This window comes from Drosophila nasuta, chromosome 3 (assembly GCF_023558535.2).
Source record: "Drosophila nasuta strain 15112-1781.00 chromosome 3, ASM2355853v1, whole genome shotgun sequence".
In the NCBI taxonomy this organism is placed as follows: domain Eukaryota; kingdom Metazoa; phylum Arthropoda; class Insecta; order Diptera; family Drosophilidae; genus Drosophila; species Drosophila nasuta.
This window is the reverse complement of record NC_083457.1, coordinates 54,887,329-54,908,463: the sequence shown is the minus strand read 5'-3', so window position 1 is coordinate 54,908,463 and position 21,135 is coordinate 54,887,329. Positions and strand designations below refer to the sequence as shown.

The 21,135-nt window shown below is 39.9% G+C and overlaps 1 protein-coding gene across 1 annotated transcript; it reads left to right on the top strand.

Moving 5' to 3' along the window:
- Window positions 1-2,279: 2,279 nt before the first annotated feature.
- Window positions 2,280-20,707, top strand: LOC132789709 (GTPase-activating protein). Its single transcript, XM_060797923.1, has 5 exons — window positions 2,280-2,869; window positions 13,562-15,447; window positions 15,513-15,781; window positions 16,606-16,801; window positions 18,085-20,707. Exons 1-5 carry the CDS (start codon window positions 2,677-2,679, stop codon window positions 19,093-19,095), a joined length of 3,555 nt encoding a protein of 1,184 aa, XP_060653906.1. The 5' UTR covers window positions 2,280-2,676; the 3' UTR covers window positions 19,096-20,707.
- Window positions 20,708-21,135: the final 428 nt, after the last annotated feature.

Sequence of the window (21,135 nt, the reverse complement as noted above, 5' to 3'; positions counted from 1 at the left end):
TTTTTATAGAAGATATCATGGAACCAAAAATTATGAAAGAATCATTTTTTTTTAATTGGAAAAGATTAGACTCTATGGAAGTTCGTTTGATAGGTTAATAGTTGCAGAGGTTTAAATCCAAATGAAATCAACGGCTCCGCACTACTCCAGCCTATAAAGCTTATTTAGCATTAATTTGATTAGGTTTTATGGTTTTAGGGTTTTAACTATAAATGAAAATTGAAAACAAGTTTCTAAATTTCTTGACAAATATCTTCACAGGTTTTCATTATGTTTTGTAAATTATGCCTAAATTAACTATTTAGGAAATGAAAGCAATCCCACATTAATGGATCATAGAAGTTCAATAAATTGGAAGTCAATCGATCTTAAATTGATTATTTAATATATTGATAAAAGCATTCATAAACATAATATCAGCCTACAAACAAATATATATTTATTGTAAATAAATAAAAGTTTAAAAGCAATGTGATAAATTCAACAAGTCAAAGCGGGAAATTCTATTTTGTTGTAACACTAGCGGAAACGCAATGAAAACGATCAAAAATTCAAACATAAATAGAGCCGAGCTACAAAAAATCCGGAAAATGACTCCAACACTCATCGTGCGTCCTAAAACACCAACAACAACAACAAGACAATGTCGACGACCACAAAACGCTATTTTTATCGTAGTTGCAGATGAATGAATGCATCGGCAATGAAGATCGTTGGTTAAAGACGAATACGATGGCAAAGACGAAGGCGTAGACGACTGTGACGTCGACGCAGGCAAGTGGAAAGCTGGAGCCGAAACACTTGACAAGCAGACGGTCCAACTTCCCACGTTGGTTACGTTTCGTTGAGCGAAATGATGGAAATGCAAATGACATTTAGACGCACGCAACTCACGCACGAAAGCGTAAGAAGCCGACTAGAAAATACCCTTACCACTGCCACTGCAGTTGGCATATTAATTTTTACACAAGTATTGAAATAACACATAAGGCATCAAATGTAGAATTAAAAATAATTATGGTGTCCAATATTGTAATTATAATTGAAAATATTTGATTAAAATAAAATAAAAGAAAATATTCAGCATAATCGCATTCGTATTCGATATTCCCTATTCCATAGCTGAGTATGCAATGTAAACACACACACAGACACACAAACACAAAATGAAAACACATTCGAAAATAACAACAACTGCAAATGCCGATGCACAACCACTTGTGCACATCCACTTATTGGCGGCGTCGGCATTGCCTAATGAATGTGTAGCAGTGATAAGACGCATCGTTGCTGTTGTTGTTATGTGTCTGTGTGGCTGTGGAAGCAGCAGCAGAGCACATTTTCAATGAATGAGAGTAAATTTAACATGTTTTTGTCGGCGTATAAATTTAAAACGCCCACGTAAATGAGCTACAATCCAGCCAGTGCGGCATATGGCCATTATGAAAACAATAGCGTAAAGTAAACAGCAGATAAGTGCACAGAGGCACCATGTGAATTTGTGTATAAAAATTATTTGATGAGATCCCACTGAAGTTCACTCTGTTTACAGTGCTGACCACCTGTAGCGCACTTGATGTAGCCAAAACACCCGAAACTTTCCCGGAACACACTTTGCTTCCGCTTGGCGCTGGCGCAACATGTGTGGACCAGTCTCGTTTTGTCGACTGTGTAAGTATTTGTAGACACATGTATATGTTTGCATGTGTTTGGGTTTGCCGGCGCATCCCCCTGTGTGATTGTACATACATATGTATGTATACGTGCATTTGTTGCTGGGCCATTTCGATTTCATTCATAAATTTTAAATATTTGTATGTGTGCGTACACCCTGTTATTTACATGCCTGCGAGTGTGGTTAGTTAAAGCAGTTTATGAGACTGACTAAATTTTATCTTATGAGCAAATTATATTTTGTAGAATCCATTCAATCCTTCAATTAAATTTATTAAATGTATGTATACTTTTTTAATTACTTTTCGAACACATTGGCGCCGTCACACAGCTGTTACTATGAAAGCGGCTTAAGTGTTGGAAAGCATTTTCGAGCACGAGTAGAATTATGCTCATCGTTTTATTATTTAAATAAATAAAAGCCGTTAATGTTCATTACTTTAGTCGAAAAATAAGGATTTCATTTTTACGAATTGTCGTCATACTTTTAACATAACATAGTTCAATTAATGAGTGGTATGTTTTCCGTCATTTTATAGTATATTTTGAAATACCACTTGTGGTCACCCTGTTGTCTACTACTCGAGTATCATTGTCGTTTCATTTTTCGTTGCAAGCGGACGTGTTGCGCGCGGTCGAATTTTCTGTTGCGTTTTCCTCGCTCTTCTCAACAAGTCGTAGTCGGGATATTACTATTTTGCTCATTGTAGCATTTCAAACGCATACGTATTTTTCGGTTTTATCAAATGTTGAATAGAATCGCAAAAGTGGTGTACGCATATGCAATAATTGTATGCGAATTTGGTGCTTAAAACAACAGAAAAGTGATGTTAAACGCATTTATCAATAAAAAACAACGAAAAAAATCTTATGCTAATCGCTCACAACTTAGTTTAGCAGTTTAGTGTAGCGGCGTAGCGGCAGAACAACGAAATCGGTTTATTTTCCATTTACAATTCTTATCTAAATGCAACACTGCGAGCCAGCAGCACAAACAACAAGATGCTGTTAAAAAAGAAGCGCTATATGTGCGAAGAGCAGGACGACGCTATTGACATCGTTGCTGTTGCGGACCCAGCAAGCAACAGCAACAACAGAAACACCAACGCGAACAACAACAGCAGCAGTAGTTATGGATCCAACATGGCTGAAACACGCGAAGTCCGAATTGAAGAGCAATTAAAAGTGAAGATTGGTATGTAAACCTGTGCAAATCAATGAAAACTGCAAACTAAACGTAAAACGAACATCGTCTGCGCCCCAACTTGCATTAATTTGCACGCGAACAATAATTTTTCATGTGAAAACTGTATTGGAATGCAAGGCGCGTCGCCAGTGGGCGCCCAAGCAAAGGCGAAAATATATAAAATGAAATCAAAATGAAAGAAATGCCGAAAGCTATGCCATACTTAAAGTGTAAAAGCAGTGACTAAGTGTTTTATGAAATGCGCGAAAAGTATTTAACATTAATAAGAAAAAGTGCAACAGCAAATTCTAATTTTTTTTTGTTGGTTGAAAATGCATTTTGTGTGTGAGTGTGAGGCTGCAACGTGCGGTGCTATTTTCGCGCATTGAACATTCGTATCGCGCCATCTCACTCTACCAACGCTCGCGTGTGTGTGCATGTGCTTGTGTATGTGAATGTTTTTCGATGCAGTGCAAGCAAAGCAAAGCAGCAGCAACAAACCAATTGTTGTTGGTGGCTGCTGCCTGGCAAAGCCAACACGAAGCTAGTTCCGCTGGCTGTGCGTTTTGCGTGGACCAGTCTACGAGACATCGACATCGTCGCCGATGCCGTTGCCGTTGCCTGGCTGAATGTTACGGCATCGTGCCCCTGCCCCCACTGCCGTGCATTTGCCCCGTTTTGTGAATGAATTTTCGTTAAAGTGTGTGTGTGTGTGTGTATGTGTGTGAGCGTCGACAACGACGACGCTTTAGCTCCAGCGCATGTGCCAACACATACCTACAGATTTAAACGCACGCACACTGAGAAGCTCACACACCCATACATGCATATACATATGTATAGAGGCAATGTGTGGGTTTTTTCATGAATGGAATTCGAATTCGGTGTACTTTTCTCTGGCCTGTGGCGCTGCCGCCTACCACACTCACACACACATAGGCACATGTCATCTTGGCAGCAGCAACACCTATACAAGCGCAACATTTGTTGTTTTATGAATGATTATCAAGACCAGCAGATAAATTGCGATGTGCGCTGCTGATAACCTCGTTTTTCATGCCATTTGGTCAATTTCGATAACATCGATTAATGTGCTTGCGCCAATATCGAAATAGTGCTTTCTTCATGGGCATGAATGAATGGGGAGTACACGTTCTCATCTCATTAACATGATGATGAATGTTGCTATCTCTGCCGCTCTTGCTGTAACACTAGCTATCTATGTATCGGTCTATCGATGTCAGTTGGTCTGCTGACTAGGCGACAGTTTCAGAGCTTTTGTTGCGGTTATTTGGTGTACTTGACTGGTTTTACATTTCCTGTATCGCCTTTTTTGTCGTTGTCGTTGTCGATGTCGTCGTGTGAAACAGAATTATGAAAGCAAAAAAACGACGAAAACAGCAACAACAAGAAGAAAAAAAAACCACAGCCAAAACGTGTGCGACACAAACAAAAAAGGGTTGCTTTTATAAGTGTTTGTGTGTGTGTATGTATGTGAGTGAGGTGGCCTCATTTGCCTGCCACCATCGCTGTCGTCGTCCGCTCGCGTTTCACACCTGCATGGGCTCCAGCAACTCTCTGCAAAGAAACATATCTTGATAGCATTTATTTTTACCTCTTTTCCATAATACTTATATACTTATGCCCAGCACAATAATAAAAGGGGCCCTTGTTGTTGTTGTTGTTGTCGTTGTTGCTGTGCTGTTGAGTTGATCTGCTTTTACATTTTCCACCTAAACAATTTCAATCTTCCGTCTCCGACCATAAGCTGCTTTTGCTACACTTCTCTTCACTGCCCTGTTTTGCCCTTGGGGTCATAAATTATATGCAAAGCTGCCACTGTTGCAACAACAACATTGTAGCAGCTTTTGACTTCCGTTTCCCATCACATGAATTTCCTTTCTTTCGTGTGTGCGGTTTCGGCTCCGTTTCTGTTCTCTACAACGTTTGCTCCCCTGGTCTTCTGCTTGTGCTTCTAGACGTTGTTGTTACTGTTGTTGCACGCTTCAATTGTTTTCGCATGCGCATGTGTCTTTAACTGCCTGCAGAACTTCTTGTCTGTCCAGCTGTCCTGTTGCTCTGCTTACCGCTTCCTTTCTGCAGGCAGCAAACTCAACTCAGCTATCTTTATTCTCGCTTATAGCATGCAGATGTGCTCCTGTTGATTCATATTGTTGTTGTTGTTTTGCCTGTTTTAAGTTGATATTCGATTTAACTTTAGGTTAAGTCATTTTGTATACAAAAATTGATTTGCTTGGCCAACATATTGTATAAATTCTAAACAATATGAATATTTGTGATTAATTAATTTTTTACACAGTAAATTAATTCACAACTGTATCCTAGACATAATATTTGCCCAATGTTGACTACTAACTAGCTGCTTAAAGGAAAAATTGATGCGATACATATTTATTTAAGCACAAACACAAATTCCATAGGAATTCCTAGAAAAAGTGGAAAAACCACCAGCAATGAAATCCCATCGAGAGTTATTGCAGTTATTTTTAGTAATAATGAATTAGTAAACGAAAGCTGCGCATTTCCTTAGCATGGTATTTAATGAGCATGAAGTATGTGCGGATCTGGCAAATACATCATCATCATCACATCATTACAGCGTGTCAGCAAAGAGCCAAGGCATTAGCATAGTCACCTCACTCCGTCTCTTCTTTTCTTGTTGTTGTCGTGTCCAACCATCCATCTATCCGTTCATTCTTCACCAAGCTGTCTGGGTACAACACATACACATACATATACATATTTCTCTCAAGTTTCATATGTCCACTTCATTATGCTTTGCATGCTTAATAATAATACTTCCACTTCGTGCTCAGTTTCAATTACACAAAGTTTCGCTTTTGTTGCTGTCGTTGCTGCTCTTGTTGTTGTTGTTGTTGCTGTTGGAGCTTTCCATTTTGTTAGCTGTTGCGATTTCTACATCAGGCAGCAGACAGGCAACACTGACCGAAATTGGCGTAATACTTTTCCACTTAATTAAAATGTTTAGCGCATAACCTAAATTTCATTTTCTATCACAAAGCTTGCCACATGCAAAGAGAGTTGCAAAACTGTTGCAGCTATTGGGCATCAGAGGGCGCCACTGCATTCTACTATGTCTATGCCATGAGTCATAAAATTGAGTCATACATAAGATGAAATGTACAGCTTATGCTGAAATATTGATGACAATTTACATGACGCGACGCCACTTGATCAACTGTAGATGGGGCACATCGGGAAGGGATAATGGAGGGAGGAGGGAGGGGCAAATGACACTGTGGGTTAACATGGCCCACACACGCACTGGGGATTCTGTTGAACTTGAAAACCCTAACAAGTAGCTCTGACAGTCCAGTTGTTAGTTGTTGTTCAACTAAGTTGTGTGTACTTTTAACATAAATAAGCACGCAGTTCTCTCTGTTTCTATGTGCGTATGTGTGTGTGTGTGTGTGTGTGTACAACAAGAAATAGTTTTGCCTAAAAAAGGCAATTAATTAAAAGCCGGTTGTTGTAGTTGGTCTGACCAGCAAATCCCAAACTGGTTGCCAAGCATTTTCCCTCTTCTTTTGCTTCTTCTACTTCGTCTGTTGCCTTCGACTGTGTTCTAGTCTCTTTTTCCACTGATCTCTGCTGATCTTTCTTTGCTGTTGACAATTAGCCTGCACTGTGTTCTTTGTCGTCGACGTTTGTCGGTTTCTTTACACTTTAAATCATTTTTCTAATACATACTTTTCTTTATAAGCTTCTTGTTATTTTGCTCAACAACAATTAAAATGGCATCTCTTCATTTGAAAAAAGATGTATAAAGCATAAACAACGATTGAAAGTAAATGTTGTATTTATAAAAGGTCGACGCACACACACCCTTTATTTAATAGTAATAATTTTCCCACATATCACGTTGACTTATTGATTCTTCTTTAACTAGAATGTAATGAAAAATGTTCTGCTGATAATTTAGTTTTTTGCTCGAAACACATATTTTCATCTTTTAGTATGAGCCTTTATACTATTCCAAAGAAAATGTAATCAACTGTAGCTGGGAAATTCCTTGTGACAAATCAATTGAATCACTTTAAGATAGGCTTCTATAATGTAAGCTTCAATTCCTTCTTTATTCTGTTTCCTTGAGCTTCTTACATATAATCATTGAAATCATTTTAACACAATACTTCTAATCCTGGACTACAACTAAAATTTGTCGAGACATGCGAAATGACAACACACCTCTTGTAAATAATTCTCAAGTATTTTGCGTAGAAAGTATGAGCAGCTGTTCAATGCATTGGCAGAGAACCTGTTGATTGCAATGAGAATTGCGAATCGCGAATTGAGAGTTAAGAGTTGAGAATTGCTTCTGTTGTAGTCGTACTTGTTGCACTTGTAATTCCAAAGAACAACAATTTTATGTAATTAGCGCGTTACTAAAATGCTTTTTATTCAGGTCGCCTTCGACTGGCCTCACTAAAGTCGAAGCTAAAGCCGAAGCTAAAGCTGAAGCCTTGCCATGGACTTTTGTGGAAATGTTGTTTCGCTTTGCAGTTTGCTGTGGCGATGTGGCGTTGACTAACATCAAAAGTTGACAACGTCATCGACAGTCACTGAACGGACTTGTTGATGACACTGCTGCTTCTGCTGCTGTGGTGATGACGATCATCGTGAGGTTGCAACTGCCAACTGGCAGATCGGATCGGATGATTAACATTTGTCTTGAGTTTTCCCGAGTTTCCCCTTGCAACTGCGGTGTGTCTCTTCACAGCCATGGGGGGCACTGTTTTTTTCTTTTTATTTTATGACTTAACGCTTGACCTCTTCTCGCGTCACTTTGATGTGTGTTGACTTTGCTTGGGGTCAGCCATGAGTTTGGGCTTGGGCTCAAGCTGATGTTGTTTCTTCTTCCTCTCTTGATGTGATGGGCACCCCTCCAAGGCTTTTGTTGCTGTGCACTTCACGCTGTGCTGGCGCTTCTCTTGGTCCCCATTTTTATGATTTTATGAGGCGAGTGACGGCGACGGCGACATTAAAATACAGAAGTTAACTCGTGTAATTTGTAATTAAAACTCCAAGTTTTTCCCTTTATTACTTACGTTTTGGGTACATAAATAATTTCAATGCAATTATTTGTGCTCGCTTCGCTTCGCTTGTTCCAAGTGTCGTTTTTCTCTTGTCTTACTGCGGCAATAAGAAGACCCGAAATGAGTTGCGCCTCAAAGCAAGGTGTCTTGTGATTAGTTGATACACAATTATGTATATAGTTTAAATTAGTTGGGGCGCAGCAATAACAGACAGTACTGAGTAAGCATTGTTCAACTTTCTACAGTCGTAAATAAATATGAAATTGTTTGGGTTGCTGTTGACTTTAGCAAGAACTCAACTCAACTCAACTTGCCGCATTGCTTTGCCTCGTCCCACCCACGCTCTATGACAATTGTTTCTCTTGTTAGCTAGGTGAGTGTGTGGGCGTGTTGTATACGAGTATTTTTACAAAAACGTTTATTTATGATTATTTTTCATTATACAAACTTGGCTCAGTTGTAGAGAGGTTTGCCACAGTTAATAGTCAGCTACTTTTGGTCACATCCATGTCAACGACGCCGCGTTTTTAGATGCAAGTCGTGTGTCGCCGTCGTTGTTGAGTTGGTGACAAAGTCACTGACTTAACTGATTGCCAGCCATGGGCAATTGAAGGTTAATGGCGCCAAAAATGAACATGGCATGCCACCACACGAGACCTGTCATAATAATACATTTATAATTAGTCGAAGCTGCTGCACTGTTTGCTGTAGATAAAAAGCAGAAGCTCTTGATTTCCCATCCTACTCCTCCTTCTCCTGCTGAATGAATAATAAACGTATAGAAAAACAACCGCAACCACAAAAGATGGAGTGCTCCAACTGGAGACTGTCGACTGGAGACTGTCGACCGGCAATGACAAGGCACAAAAGCGGTTACTCATTGCCATCCGTATTGATTGTATTGAGGCGCTGACAATAGCCAGACATGAAATTGATAACCAAAACAAGAAAGAAATTCTTTCTTTCTCACACTCAAGAAGAGAAGAGAGGAAAGTACGCTGAAATGATAGCATATCATCATCACTTAAAGCAAAATAAACTGGAAGAAATGGCAATAATAAGCCCTGGCTATGCCCTCTCTAAACGATCATCAACACGAAGCGATCGATCGATGACGCTGATGAAAAGCTATAAACATGCAACATGCTGAAGCCAAACAACAGACAAACAGGCCGAGGCCGAAGAATATAAAGATGACGATGAAGATGATCATGTGGATGAGAAACGTAATCAGACCGGAAATCGATCGGCACGTTCAGCAGTCGAGAAATGAGTAGAAGATGCCAAAGAGATAGCTGAGAGCTGAGAGAACATATCGTGTTTTTCTCTAAATGAGGCAAAAATATCATCAAAGTGAAAAGCGGGTGGGGGGAAAAAACTGGATTGCCGGTTGGTTGGTTGGTTGGTTGGTTGGTAGCTAACCAGTTACTTCCTTTGAGCCCAATTAGATTGGTCTTATTGAGCCCTTTCAGCACATGTGTTTGCCCTGTTACAGGTGGCCAAAAAGGAAGTTACAAACGGGAAAAGGAAGTTGTTTGAAGCAACACAGCTCAGGTGAGGATGCATCAACATTGCACAAATTGCTGACAAAAACAAGTAGCAAAAGTTTCAGCCGAGTGGAATTGACTGTGAAATACCCTTTACCTCATTTTTGGCAATACAGCGACTGAAACTGAAATGCAAATATCTGATTCAGATGCATTCATAGAGACTCTTCACCTAAAGTTAGTAGTCTCTAGTCCTTAACTTTATACATACCTTCTTCTTTGTGACTATCTTGTAATAACCTTCCAGGCAAAGGGAAAGGGTATTATAAAGACGAGACACACCATAGAACTGGGGGCGAGCACCTTTGCCGCAAATCTGCATAAAGTGCAAGTAATCTCTGAAGTTGTTTTTGTTTTTTTGTACGACAGGAAGCTGACGTTTAGACAAACGTCCAGAGACCCAGACATCATCATCATCATCATCATCATCGTCATGGAACCAACAGCGACGTCTGTCTGTAAATCTCTCATCCGCTGACGGAGGCAAGGCGAAAACAAATATGTATCCCACTCTGTATGCAAGAGAAGAGAAGAGAATTTATCTCTATTTCCGTTTTCTTTTGCATAAAAGTTTTGCTCGCTTTTAGAATTTATTACCGAAGCCGAAGCAAGCGATTGCTGCTCCAGAACCACATCACGTCTTGGGGTTTTTCTTTCGCTTCCTTTATTTCATTTTGTTTTTTGCTTTTCCTTTTCGTTGTCGTTGTTTTTTCACTTTTATGCGCTTGAAGTAATCGCCTCATTAATTCGCGCGCGTTTCATGCTGCACTGCATCAATTTGCATATTGTGCAAAAGGCAAATAAGGGAAAATGGGAAATCCAAGCCGACGAGACAGAGATAGAGATAGAGACAGAGACACAGGCGGCGACAGCAGACACGCAAATAAAATCTACTTACAAAGTCTTTAAATTTAATTTTGCTTTTGGAAATTGAAAGCATTTAATGAGTCTGTTGAAACACGGCGCCCGCAAAGGCCCCAGTCATCTGTATCAGTGTCTATGTTTAGGTATATGGGTACACTGAGAAAAAAAAGAATATTTACGTATTTCATATTTACGGTTTTCAACCATTCTATCAATCTTAAAATAAAATATGATTTTTTTGGTATTGGTATTAATCAAACTAAAATGAATATGAATATGAATTTCATATCGATTGAATTTTGTCTCGGTGTAAAACATTCTCTCCTCTTTATAAACAGAGTCTCGATGCTCCTCTTGATGCACGAATCGTGTCGTAATTTTCTGTGTGCCCATGAATGACATTGACGGGCACACACTCCATGGGCAAATGTCAAAGTTGTTTTTGGCTTGGCTTTCTTCTATTTTTTTGTTTTGTTTTGGGTAGGGCGGCGTCGGCGGCAACCCTTAGAAGTTGCCACATGGTGTGGCAGCATACACGTGTATTGGCAGCAGCTATTCTTAGTCCACCCAAATCGTGGGGGGCTTAAACAGACATCGCCCTAATCATATAAACTGTTTGAAATTGAACTACCTACTTACTAGAGATATTAGCTGAAGCTGCTCGAGATAATTGGGTAATTGAATTGAGTACATTTGTTTTTCCCCGCCATCCCATTCCCCATCCATCATCATCGTTTTCGATCTCGTAATCATCCTGCGCATTTTCTACAGAAATTTGATTAAACACATGCTCCGGATATGGCAGTAGCATCGTGTCTGCAGAATGCAATGACTTAACTTCCGCTTGCCGTTTATACGAAGAAATCGGAGAGACCTCCCTTGATATATGTATTTCCCCAATCTATCTCTGTCCCTGTTGCTGTGCGGTGCTATGTCATGCCCATTGAAAGCGTTCTGCTCTGAGCGTGCTTGGCATATGTAAAGTGAAACAAAATTGATTGTACTATAAGAAAGCAAAAAAAACTGAATATTGGCAATGTCCGGCGATTTCGTGATTATCTTCAAAATTTCCATTCACTAGAAATTTGTTATCTTTTTATGACGATGCCGATTCCGATTTCCTACTATAAGCAATTTCCTCAAACAATCGTTGTTATTAGGTGCTAAAACCCGAAAATGATTTTAATATCGTGGCTAATTTTAGCAGATGCTAAGCAGCAGCTAATTTAAATGGAATATTTCGCAATTTGTGTATTGTTAATATTGTGTTGTCATAGGCTATGATAACGAAGCAATGGATAGCAAAAATAAATAAAAACACGCATAAATTAATTAAGTATAAATAAAGCGTCACACGAACAAACCGGGGGAAAAAATATATACACACAAGAATCGTAAAAATTTGGCAGTTTATTTGACTAGCTATGAGACTGGAATTCCCTCGCTACAACAACAATAACAACAAGAAATAAATACAGCAAAAACGGCGAAAAAATGTGAAAACGACGCAAGAGCAGCAGCGCAACGCCAATTCATGAATCATGAATGAATGAATGAATGAAATTGACTGTCGCGGTCAAGAGTGCTAGCCAGAGAGAGATGGCTGCGAACGTGCGACCGAGATAGCAGCTTATTGAAATAGTAGGGTAACCAAAGAGTAAAAGCACTTTTGATTTTTTCATTTTGTCATTTGATTTTCGTATTTCATTTGTTGCCGTTTGTTGTTGCTGTTTTCGTTTCGTATTTGTTGTGTATGTTTTTGCATATAAAAAGCGACTCTGTTCTTCTCTGTTGTTCGCTCCTATTTCATTCATGAAAAGAAACACGGAATGTCACGACACGAAAACAACTACAACATTTACCAGAGGGAGAGACGGAGACGGCGACATCGACATCTACGTCTACGTCTTTATGTTATCAATCGTAGTTGTTGTTTCTTCTTCAGCCTACGACGGCAAAGTGAGAGCAAGCAGATAGCGAGAGCAGTGTGTGAGCGTAAAAGCAAAGCACCGTTGTTTTGTAACTAATACACTGATGCAAAAACCGCAAGCAAATATGTATAACCCAATTGATTGTTATGTCAACTTAATATCACACACACACGTATAATAGTAGTAGTTGTAGTTGTGGTAGCCTAGACAGCTGTGTCAATAGGAAGGCTAAAGAGCCACCTTCTCCACTGTGCTTTTTCCTCTGTAAAAAAGAGGCTCCACAATTTTTGCGCATCGCCTTTGCATGCCTACATGATGTTTAGCACGCTCACAAGCACATGCTCGCTCTCTCACACACAAACACACACACACCACTGACGAATACGCATTATATGTATTTCCGCTCGAGTGCTGAGGCAACTGATGTTAATATTTTTTTCATTGAGCAACTTCACCCCTGCCTTACACCCTACAGCCCTGGTGGTCATTGGCTGATTAACTTGGCTTATCAAGGCAGCAGAAGTAACAACAACAACAACAAAAGAAGCACTACATTGTTATTATTAACTTTTTAATTCATTCGCAACAGCGGACAAGCCGTCTAGTCAAGCGCCAGTCATTGTTGTAGTTGTTGTTGCTCCTGCTGGTGCTTTCGATTGCGATTGTTATGCTTTTTGTGACCTGGTGGCAACGCATCGATAATGCAATTTATCGGCACACACATGCACAGGAAGTCACGTTGCTGTTGGCCCTTTGGCGGTTTTCAAAGGGCGCCGACAGCAGCGCAATTTACATTTTATTTCATTTAAGAATAAGACTTTTGCACAATTTGTATGCATGATAGGACGAGTGTATATTGCAGGTGTTAAGGTTAATCAATATGTTTTCGATATAAGTTTACACATTCTTTGACAGATTTAGATTAGTTGGCAATGACTCTTTTATTAAGTACATACATATGTATATGCATTGGTTGTTAGCGATGACATTCGTATTGGTTGGCAACAATTGAATTCATATTTACAGTTGGTTGGCAATAATTTGAATTCATATTTCTCTTATTAAGTATATGCATTAGTTGGTAGCGATGACATTCGTAACAATTTTAATTCATATTTACATGTGTTCTCTCTTATTAAGTATACGCATTAGTTGGCTACAACGACAGTCGTATTATGTATACGCATTGGTTAGTAGCGATGGCATCCGTATTAAGCATACGGCAACAATTAGTATTCATATTTACAAATGTTCTCCGTTTTCCCTTCGATATCTCCGCAGGCGAAGCAAAAAACCTTAGCAGTCGGAATGCGGCAAACACAAGCTGCAGCACACAGGGCACCAGAGATGTCTACTGCACAATCGCATTGGACCAGGAGGAGATATGCCGCACCCCCATCAGCGAACGCACTCTCTCGCCATTCTTTGGCGAGGAGTATCAGTTTAAAATACCGCGTCGTTTTCGTTACCTGACCGTGTATGTGTGGGATCGTGATATGAAGCAGGACAAACCCATTGGCAAGATTGCGATCAAACGCGAGGAATTGCACAAATACAATCACAAGGATCACTGGTTCTCGCTGCGACCCGTCGACTCCGATTCCGAAGTACAAGGCATGGCGCACATTGAGGTCACCTTCGAGGAAGTGACTTCGCAACAGCTCACGGAGAGCATAGAGCTAGTGCAGCACACGATGCCACATCATCAGCGGGCGCACAACAATGACTACAAGGAGAACAACGAACTGAGCAACATTCAACGAGCTGCCGCCGCAGCAGCTGCAGCTGCCGCCGCAAGTGGCAACAATACGACGGCGGCCATGACACTCAAAACACGAGCGGCGGGTCTCTTTGGGCACGTACAACATCCGCAACACCAGCATCTTCAAATCCAGCAACAGCAACAGCAACTGGCCACATCCTCCAGCGATCAGTTGGCCAATTGGAAGAACTCGCATGCTCGCAATGTGCGTGTGGCTATTCGAGTGCCCGCCTGTGTTGATCTCGCCAAGAAGCAAGGGACGTGCGATCCCTTTGTCATCTGCACCGCCTATTACAGCAACAAGCAGACGAGAACGCTGCGCACCAAGCTGCGCAAGAAGACTGTCGACCCCGAGTTCGATGAAGTCATGTACTTTGATCTCTCCATCGATGCGGACGCCAGCAACACGGGCACCACCAACAGCAACAAATCTGCCACTTCTGTCGAGTCGTCGGCGAATAAGGCGTACTCGATTTACCCATTGGGCGGTGCTGATCTCAGCGAGATTGCGGTGACGTTGTGGCACGACGCACACGGCGCCATGGCGGACAAAGTGTTTCTGGGCGAGGTGCGTCTGCCCATGCTCAACAAACAGCAGCAGCAGGCGGTGCAGCCAGCTGCTTGGTATTACCTGCAACCACGCACCGCATCGCCCAGTTGCCGTTCCCTCAATGCAACGCCCCGCTCTTGTGCCACGCCTCCCGGGACACGCCTCAGCGTCGACTCGACCATTGGCTCGTTGCGTCTGAATCTGAACTACACCGCCGATCACGTATTCCCGCTGGCCACCTACGATGACCTGCTGAATCTGCTCCTGGAATCTGTGGATCAGCGACCTATTACGCTCTCCTCTGTCTACATCTTGGGTGAACTGGTGTCCGGCAAAACAGAAGTAGCCCAGCCGCTGGTTCGACTCTTCACGCACACAGAACGCATTGCGCCCATCATTAAAGCTCTGGCCGATCACGAAATTTCGAATCTGACTGATCCCACAACCATTTTTCGTGGCAATACACTTGTTTCCAAGATGATGGATGAGGCGATGCGACTGTCGGGTCTGCACTATCTGCATCAGACATTACGCCCTGTGCTTTCGCAAATCGTTGCCGAGAAGAAGCCCTGCGAAATTGATCCCAGCAAGGTTAAGGATCGCTCCGCTGTCGATACGAATTTGCACAATCTCAAAGATTATGTGGAGCGTGTGTTCGAGGCAATCACCAAGAGTGCGGAGCGTTGTCCCAAGGTTCTTTGTCAGATCTTCCACGATCTGCGCGAGTGTGCGGGCAAACATTTCCCACGGAATCGCGAGGTGCGCTATTCCGTTGTGTCCGGCTTCATATTTCTCCGTTTCTTTGCTCCTGCCATACTGGGTCCCAAGCTCTTTGACCTGACCACAGAGCGATTGGTAAGCTAGAATATATTCTTTACTCTACAGTACTTCTTACTAATTTATTATCTTTATCTTGCTAGGATGCGCAAACGAATCGTACGCTGACTCTCATCTCAAAGACGATACAATCACTGGGCAATTTGGTCAGTTCGAGATCGTCGCAACAGCCCTGCAAGGAGGAATACACGGGCGAGCTGTACAAAAAGTTTTGCACTGAGAAGCACATGGATGCTGTAAAGCACTTTCTGGAGGTCATTTCGACGCCAAATGCCAGTGAGACTACGACTCCCAGCAGTCAGCTGCAATCATTGCCACAGTTGCCACTAGAACCAGTATTACTAAAGGAGGGGTAAGTTTATGGTTATTCTTTTTTGTTTATTGGTAGAACTGGAACATAATTGATAGAATCCCCGGTAATTGTCTGTTGGGCGGACAGTTCATTCTACTTAAATTCATGCTGAAAAGAAAACTATATGTTTCCAAAATATTCGAGTAATTCGATTCCCTATCGACAATTACCGCACCCCTATTTTTTATGGGCTATGGTTTCAAGAAAAAGAAAAACAACAAAAACTATCTAATCGCCGCTCTGTCAACTATTCCAATTCTATCAGCATTATCCCAAGTTTTGTATACGTACACTACAATTTGGTTCTTGAATTACGCTTTATTTTTATTCTAATACCAACAACTTTCTTTGTCTTTCTCTTCTTTTACGCGCGTGCTGCTTTAAATACGAACAAATCCAATAAAAATCTAAAAATTACAAACAAATCGAAATCGAAACCGAAACCGATAACAAAATCAAACCAAACCCATCTCATCAACAACATCACGCCCAAAAAACACATGCACAACAAATATACACATGCACATGCACCCACGCACACATCTAAACCACATTTGCACTCCCAATTAAATACTAACGTCTAGCGAGGGGTAAGAGAAAATTACTGTGCTATTAATTTTGAAACTATTATTAGTCTGTATTTTTTTTTGTTTGGTTCGTTTTTTTTTTATTAGTGTTGAAACTTTATGAAATTACAAAAACCATAATTTTAATAAGCATAACATTTGCTCATTTGTTTTTGTTCTCTTTCTTTCTTTTGCTATGTGTGTGTGTGTCGCTCTCTCTCTGTTTCCCTCTCTCCCTCGCGCGAACTCACGCTGCAGCATGATGAACAAATATCCGACAAGCCGCAAACGCTTTGGACGCCAGTTTAAGCATCGTTACTTTCGCCTGACAACGCACTCGCTAAGCTATGCCAAGTCGAAGGGCAAACAACCCATCTGTGATATACCGCTCGAGGAGATTGGAAGCGTCGAGCAACTGAAAGATAAAAACTTCAAAATGCAAAACTGCTTCAAGGTAAGTTCTTCTTGCATACAATTGAACAGATCGATCGTACGCCTAGTTGTATTGGTGAAGGTGGGAAAAATAAGTGGGAGCACTCTCAGCTAAAAAATACGTATGCAATACTCGATATTCTTATTAATTTCTATAGTTCTGTACTTGACTTCAAGCCAATAAACCCAGATGTGTAGTGAAATTAGGCGTACGGCGACAACAACAACAACAATGCAAAGTCAAAACACCGGAAATGCACAAGTTTACAAATGCATTTATATAAATAAATTGGGCGCAGGCAGCCCACACAACATAAATTTTACTCACAGTCACAGCCAGCGTTCAATTCCACATGCAAAAGAGTTAGGAGAGCGTGAGTAAATGCAGCTGTGACTGTGTGTGTGAGTGTGGAGCATGCTGCTGCACTTTTGGGCATTGTAATCGAATATCGATAACTGTCCTCAAAATAGAATTAACAACGCGGATGCATCTGAATGCCAACTAGAAAAAGTGAAAATAAAATTTGTTTCATATACAAAGAGGGCTGGAGAAGCTACAGCAACTTTCACTTATCATTTTCTATCAGTAGACATCTAGACTCGTTGGCAAATGGCAAACTTGCCGCAATTAAAAATAATTTGCATTATTATGAAAATGAGTTGGCAATGCGGGCTTAACAGTTTCCAACTGCTGCCTGCCAGCCATTGTTATTTATTATTCTTCATTTTCCTATAGCGACGACAACTACAAAAATAAAAGGGAAATTTCAAAACTACTAAAAAAGTCAAGTCGCGCGCGTTAAAGAAAAGAATTCGGTTACGTTGGATGTAGGCAGAGGTAGAGACCCTCGGCGTGGGATTTATTTTTGCGCGTGTGAATCGTCATTTGTGGCGATTTCACTGTTATTTGTTTGCTGAGCAAATTGTGCGAGAAAAAACAGAAATTATACTGTACGTAGAGTACGTTGAATTTTATAGGCTGAAAGTGAAAAGAATGTGCAAAATAATTACCATAATTCCCATTTACGCGTTTCTCCTTTAAGCACTATACTTTCGTATAAACACTTTTATATTGATATAATAGAAGAGACATACGATTAATAATATCAATAATAGTAATAATAACATTCTAAGTAGACAGAACATACTCGCTCAAAAAGCGAATACTAACATTATAAAATGTAAATCTCAGTCGGGCAAACTCAGTTAGCTTTCTTGAATTCATAGACTGAAAGTAAACCAATTAACATAATTCTCATTTACACGTTTCTCACTCTTCATTTTTTCTTTCTAATTCATTTGCAGATTGTGTACAAAGATCGGCCGCTTATTGTACAAACGACGAACTGCGTAGAGGAGCGCGAATGGTTCGACCTACTGCACAAGATCTGCCTAATGAATTCCATCCGCATGCAATACTTTCATCCATCGGCCTTCATCAGCGGCTATTACAGTTGTTGCGGCCGCTCCGATGAGAATGCGCCCGGTTGCAAGAACGTCTCCGCCAAGGAGATGGATTACTTTCAAATGGATTTGGTCACAGCACTTGATCCACCGTTAGATCTGCAGCGCATACACACGCTCATCATGTCCAATATGAATCTACTGGATGCGTTGCTCGATCCGCTTGCCTACCATCAACATCTGCCCGTGCCCCAACAACAACAACAGCAGCAACAGCACAATCCTCTGGTGCCGCTGGCGAGTGCGTTGCAACAGCAATCGCCGCAGGCATTCGTCGAGTTCAAGAAGACTATCGAGAAGCTGCGAGAGAAGGCGTATGCCATTGACAAGGATCATCGCGACTACAAGCAGGGCATCACTCGTCAGCTGAAGTATGGCAGTCGGCAGGCACCGATCGGCGATGACAACTACTGGCACATGATGCGTGCTGCCGGCCAATTGAACTTGCAGCATCATCACCAGCAGCAACAACAGCTGCAGCCAGTGCTGCCCCAAATGCAGCATGTGCGTGCGCTGCCGGCAACGACCAACAGCAGCATCAATAGCAACATGAATGTGAACGCTTACTTTATGCAGAATCTCCAGCATCAACAGCAGCGTCTGCAACTGCAACAACAGCAACATCACCATCTCCAGCAGCAGCAACAACTTCAACAGCAACAGTATCAACAGCAATTGCGTCAGCGTCACAATAATAACAATAATAATAACAACTGCGGCAATGCATCATCATCCAGCCCCTCATCGACCGCATCCAGTGTGGTGGCTGCCCCACCCAATGTTGCCACAAATGCCACCGCTGTGGCCACATCTGCTGCTGTACTTTCAAAGCCGGCGCCACCGATTTATTAGCGGTCAAGACTATGCGTATTTGCCATACCCAGAGCGATCGTATTGACGCGGTAAATGCGCATTATCGGAGATAAACGAAAAATTCAAATTTTTACTGCCCCCTTCGCCCACCCCCACTCACATTCACATAGACATACCCTCTCTCCTGCCCACATTCACCACTAAAATTACTTCAAAACACTTCCAAGCAGCAGCAGCAACACCAGAGAATGTGCTAATGTTAAACTTAATTTTTTTAATGTACAACAGCAAGCAGAAGTTGCAAATGTGTAAATCTAAGATTTTTTGAATTAACGATTTTTATACACATTTATATACGGAGTAACAACAACAAACAAGAAAAATGCAAGATTTAAATGTTTAAGCCTATTTATTATTTTTTTATATTTAAACACACAAATTTTCTACTTTTATTTTGTAAAGCCGAAAAAACTGATAACTTTGTAAGCCGCTAACAAACTTTGAAAACAAACAAACACAACTCCGAAATTGCTAAGATTTTTTAAATGCCTAGCCTAAGGTCAATCCATAAACCTATTAATATAAATAGAAATATATGTGTACACATAAGATTAGTAGTGAAATGAAACGTTGTATATAGAATGAAACGTTGTATATATATATACTATATATATATATTTATATATATATGTATATACATATATATAAAGAAATACACATAGAGAACTACATATACCAGTTATGCTAGGCGTAGACAAATTGCAACTATCTAAATGTGTAGCTAGACGTATAAGTTAAAATATAAGTACACATTAAACACATGAGAAGCAAATATTTCTAACAAATTGTGAACGCTACTATTATACAAAATCCATATGCATATATACATATGTACTTTAACATATACAAACACACATACACACACACACGCATATATAGTTATATATATTTAACTGTCATACAGCTAATGTTATACACGCATACTTACATATATGTATTTAAAGCTCTGGCAAACAAAACACATACAAAATGAAGCATTGTTAAGAACAAATTTACTTCCATTTTACATACATAACATACATATTTATTGAATGCATTTAATTTCTCATGTTAAATTTTATAAAGAAAAACAAAAAACAATCAACAAACTAGAAAAGTGAAATTGTTAACGCAAAATTATGTTTGTTAGCTTATTAACTTACTTCCACCGATTTGTTTCCAAAGCTTCCAATATTAAATAATTATGTTTAATAATACATTACACAATTATTTTTGTCAATTGCCATATTTAGTTTTGTTTCTTTTATTTTCATTAATTTCATTTCATAAATGTCTTCCTCTTTTCACACAACTTGCGTTTTGTTTAAGCATTCCAATTTGCTTGTGCATTTCTTTGTTCTAATTAAAGCGTAATGTACATACATATATATACATACATAGTACTACTACAGAAAAATAAAACAACAACAAAAAACCAGAGAACATTTTATTGTTTCTAAGAAATTCATTTGCAGTTCGGTTCATTTATAATTTTGTTGTAAGTGCTAAATTTAAGTATCATTTTATTACGTATACGTATCTTAAGTTGTTGGTACAAAGAATCAAAAAGCATATTTTTAGTAAAAAACAAAATAAAGCGTATCGCCAATGATTTACACTTTTGTTTCAATTATCGTTCACATATTATTTATTTTATATTATTATTTTTTTTGATTCAATTTAGTACCTCATATTCTTGTGCTTTAGGCAATTTTTGGCATCCTGTTGTGATATCTTATGCGTACACAATGCATAAATTAAACGTCTCTTTAAGTGTGTGGTAGTTGATTGATTGATTGAAGTGTATATTTGCAATACATTTATTGTACGTTAAAGCTGTTAAGTATTAATATAAATATATATTCATATTGTGACAATTAACAAAGAAGCAATTTTTTCCAATTACAAAACAAAAACTGCGATTACGCTGCGTACCCGCCCAAAAAAAATATATATATTTATATGATTTTTTTGTTTTGTTTTGGAAATTAATGAATCATTCTCACGATCACCATCCCAAGGATACAAAAATAATAAAAG

What these genes read in the sequence shown, in the direction of transcription:
- LOC132789709 (XM_060797923.1), top strand. Translation starts at nt 2,677, where the DNA reads ATGCTGTTAAAAAAGAAGCGCTATATGTGCGAAGAGCAGGACGACGCT. An exon ending in GCAATTAAAAGTGAAGATTG is followed by an intron (nt 2,870 to 13,561) that starts GTATGTAAACCT and finishes ATATCTCCGCAG; the next exon opens with GCGAAGCAAAAAACCTTAGC. An exon ending in CCAGTATTACTAAAGGAGGG is followed by an intron (nt 15,782 to 16,605) that starts GTAAGTTTATGG and finishes CTCACGCTGCAG; the next exon opens with CATGATGAACAAATATCCGA.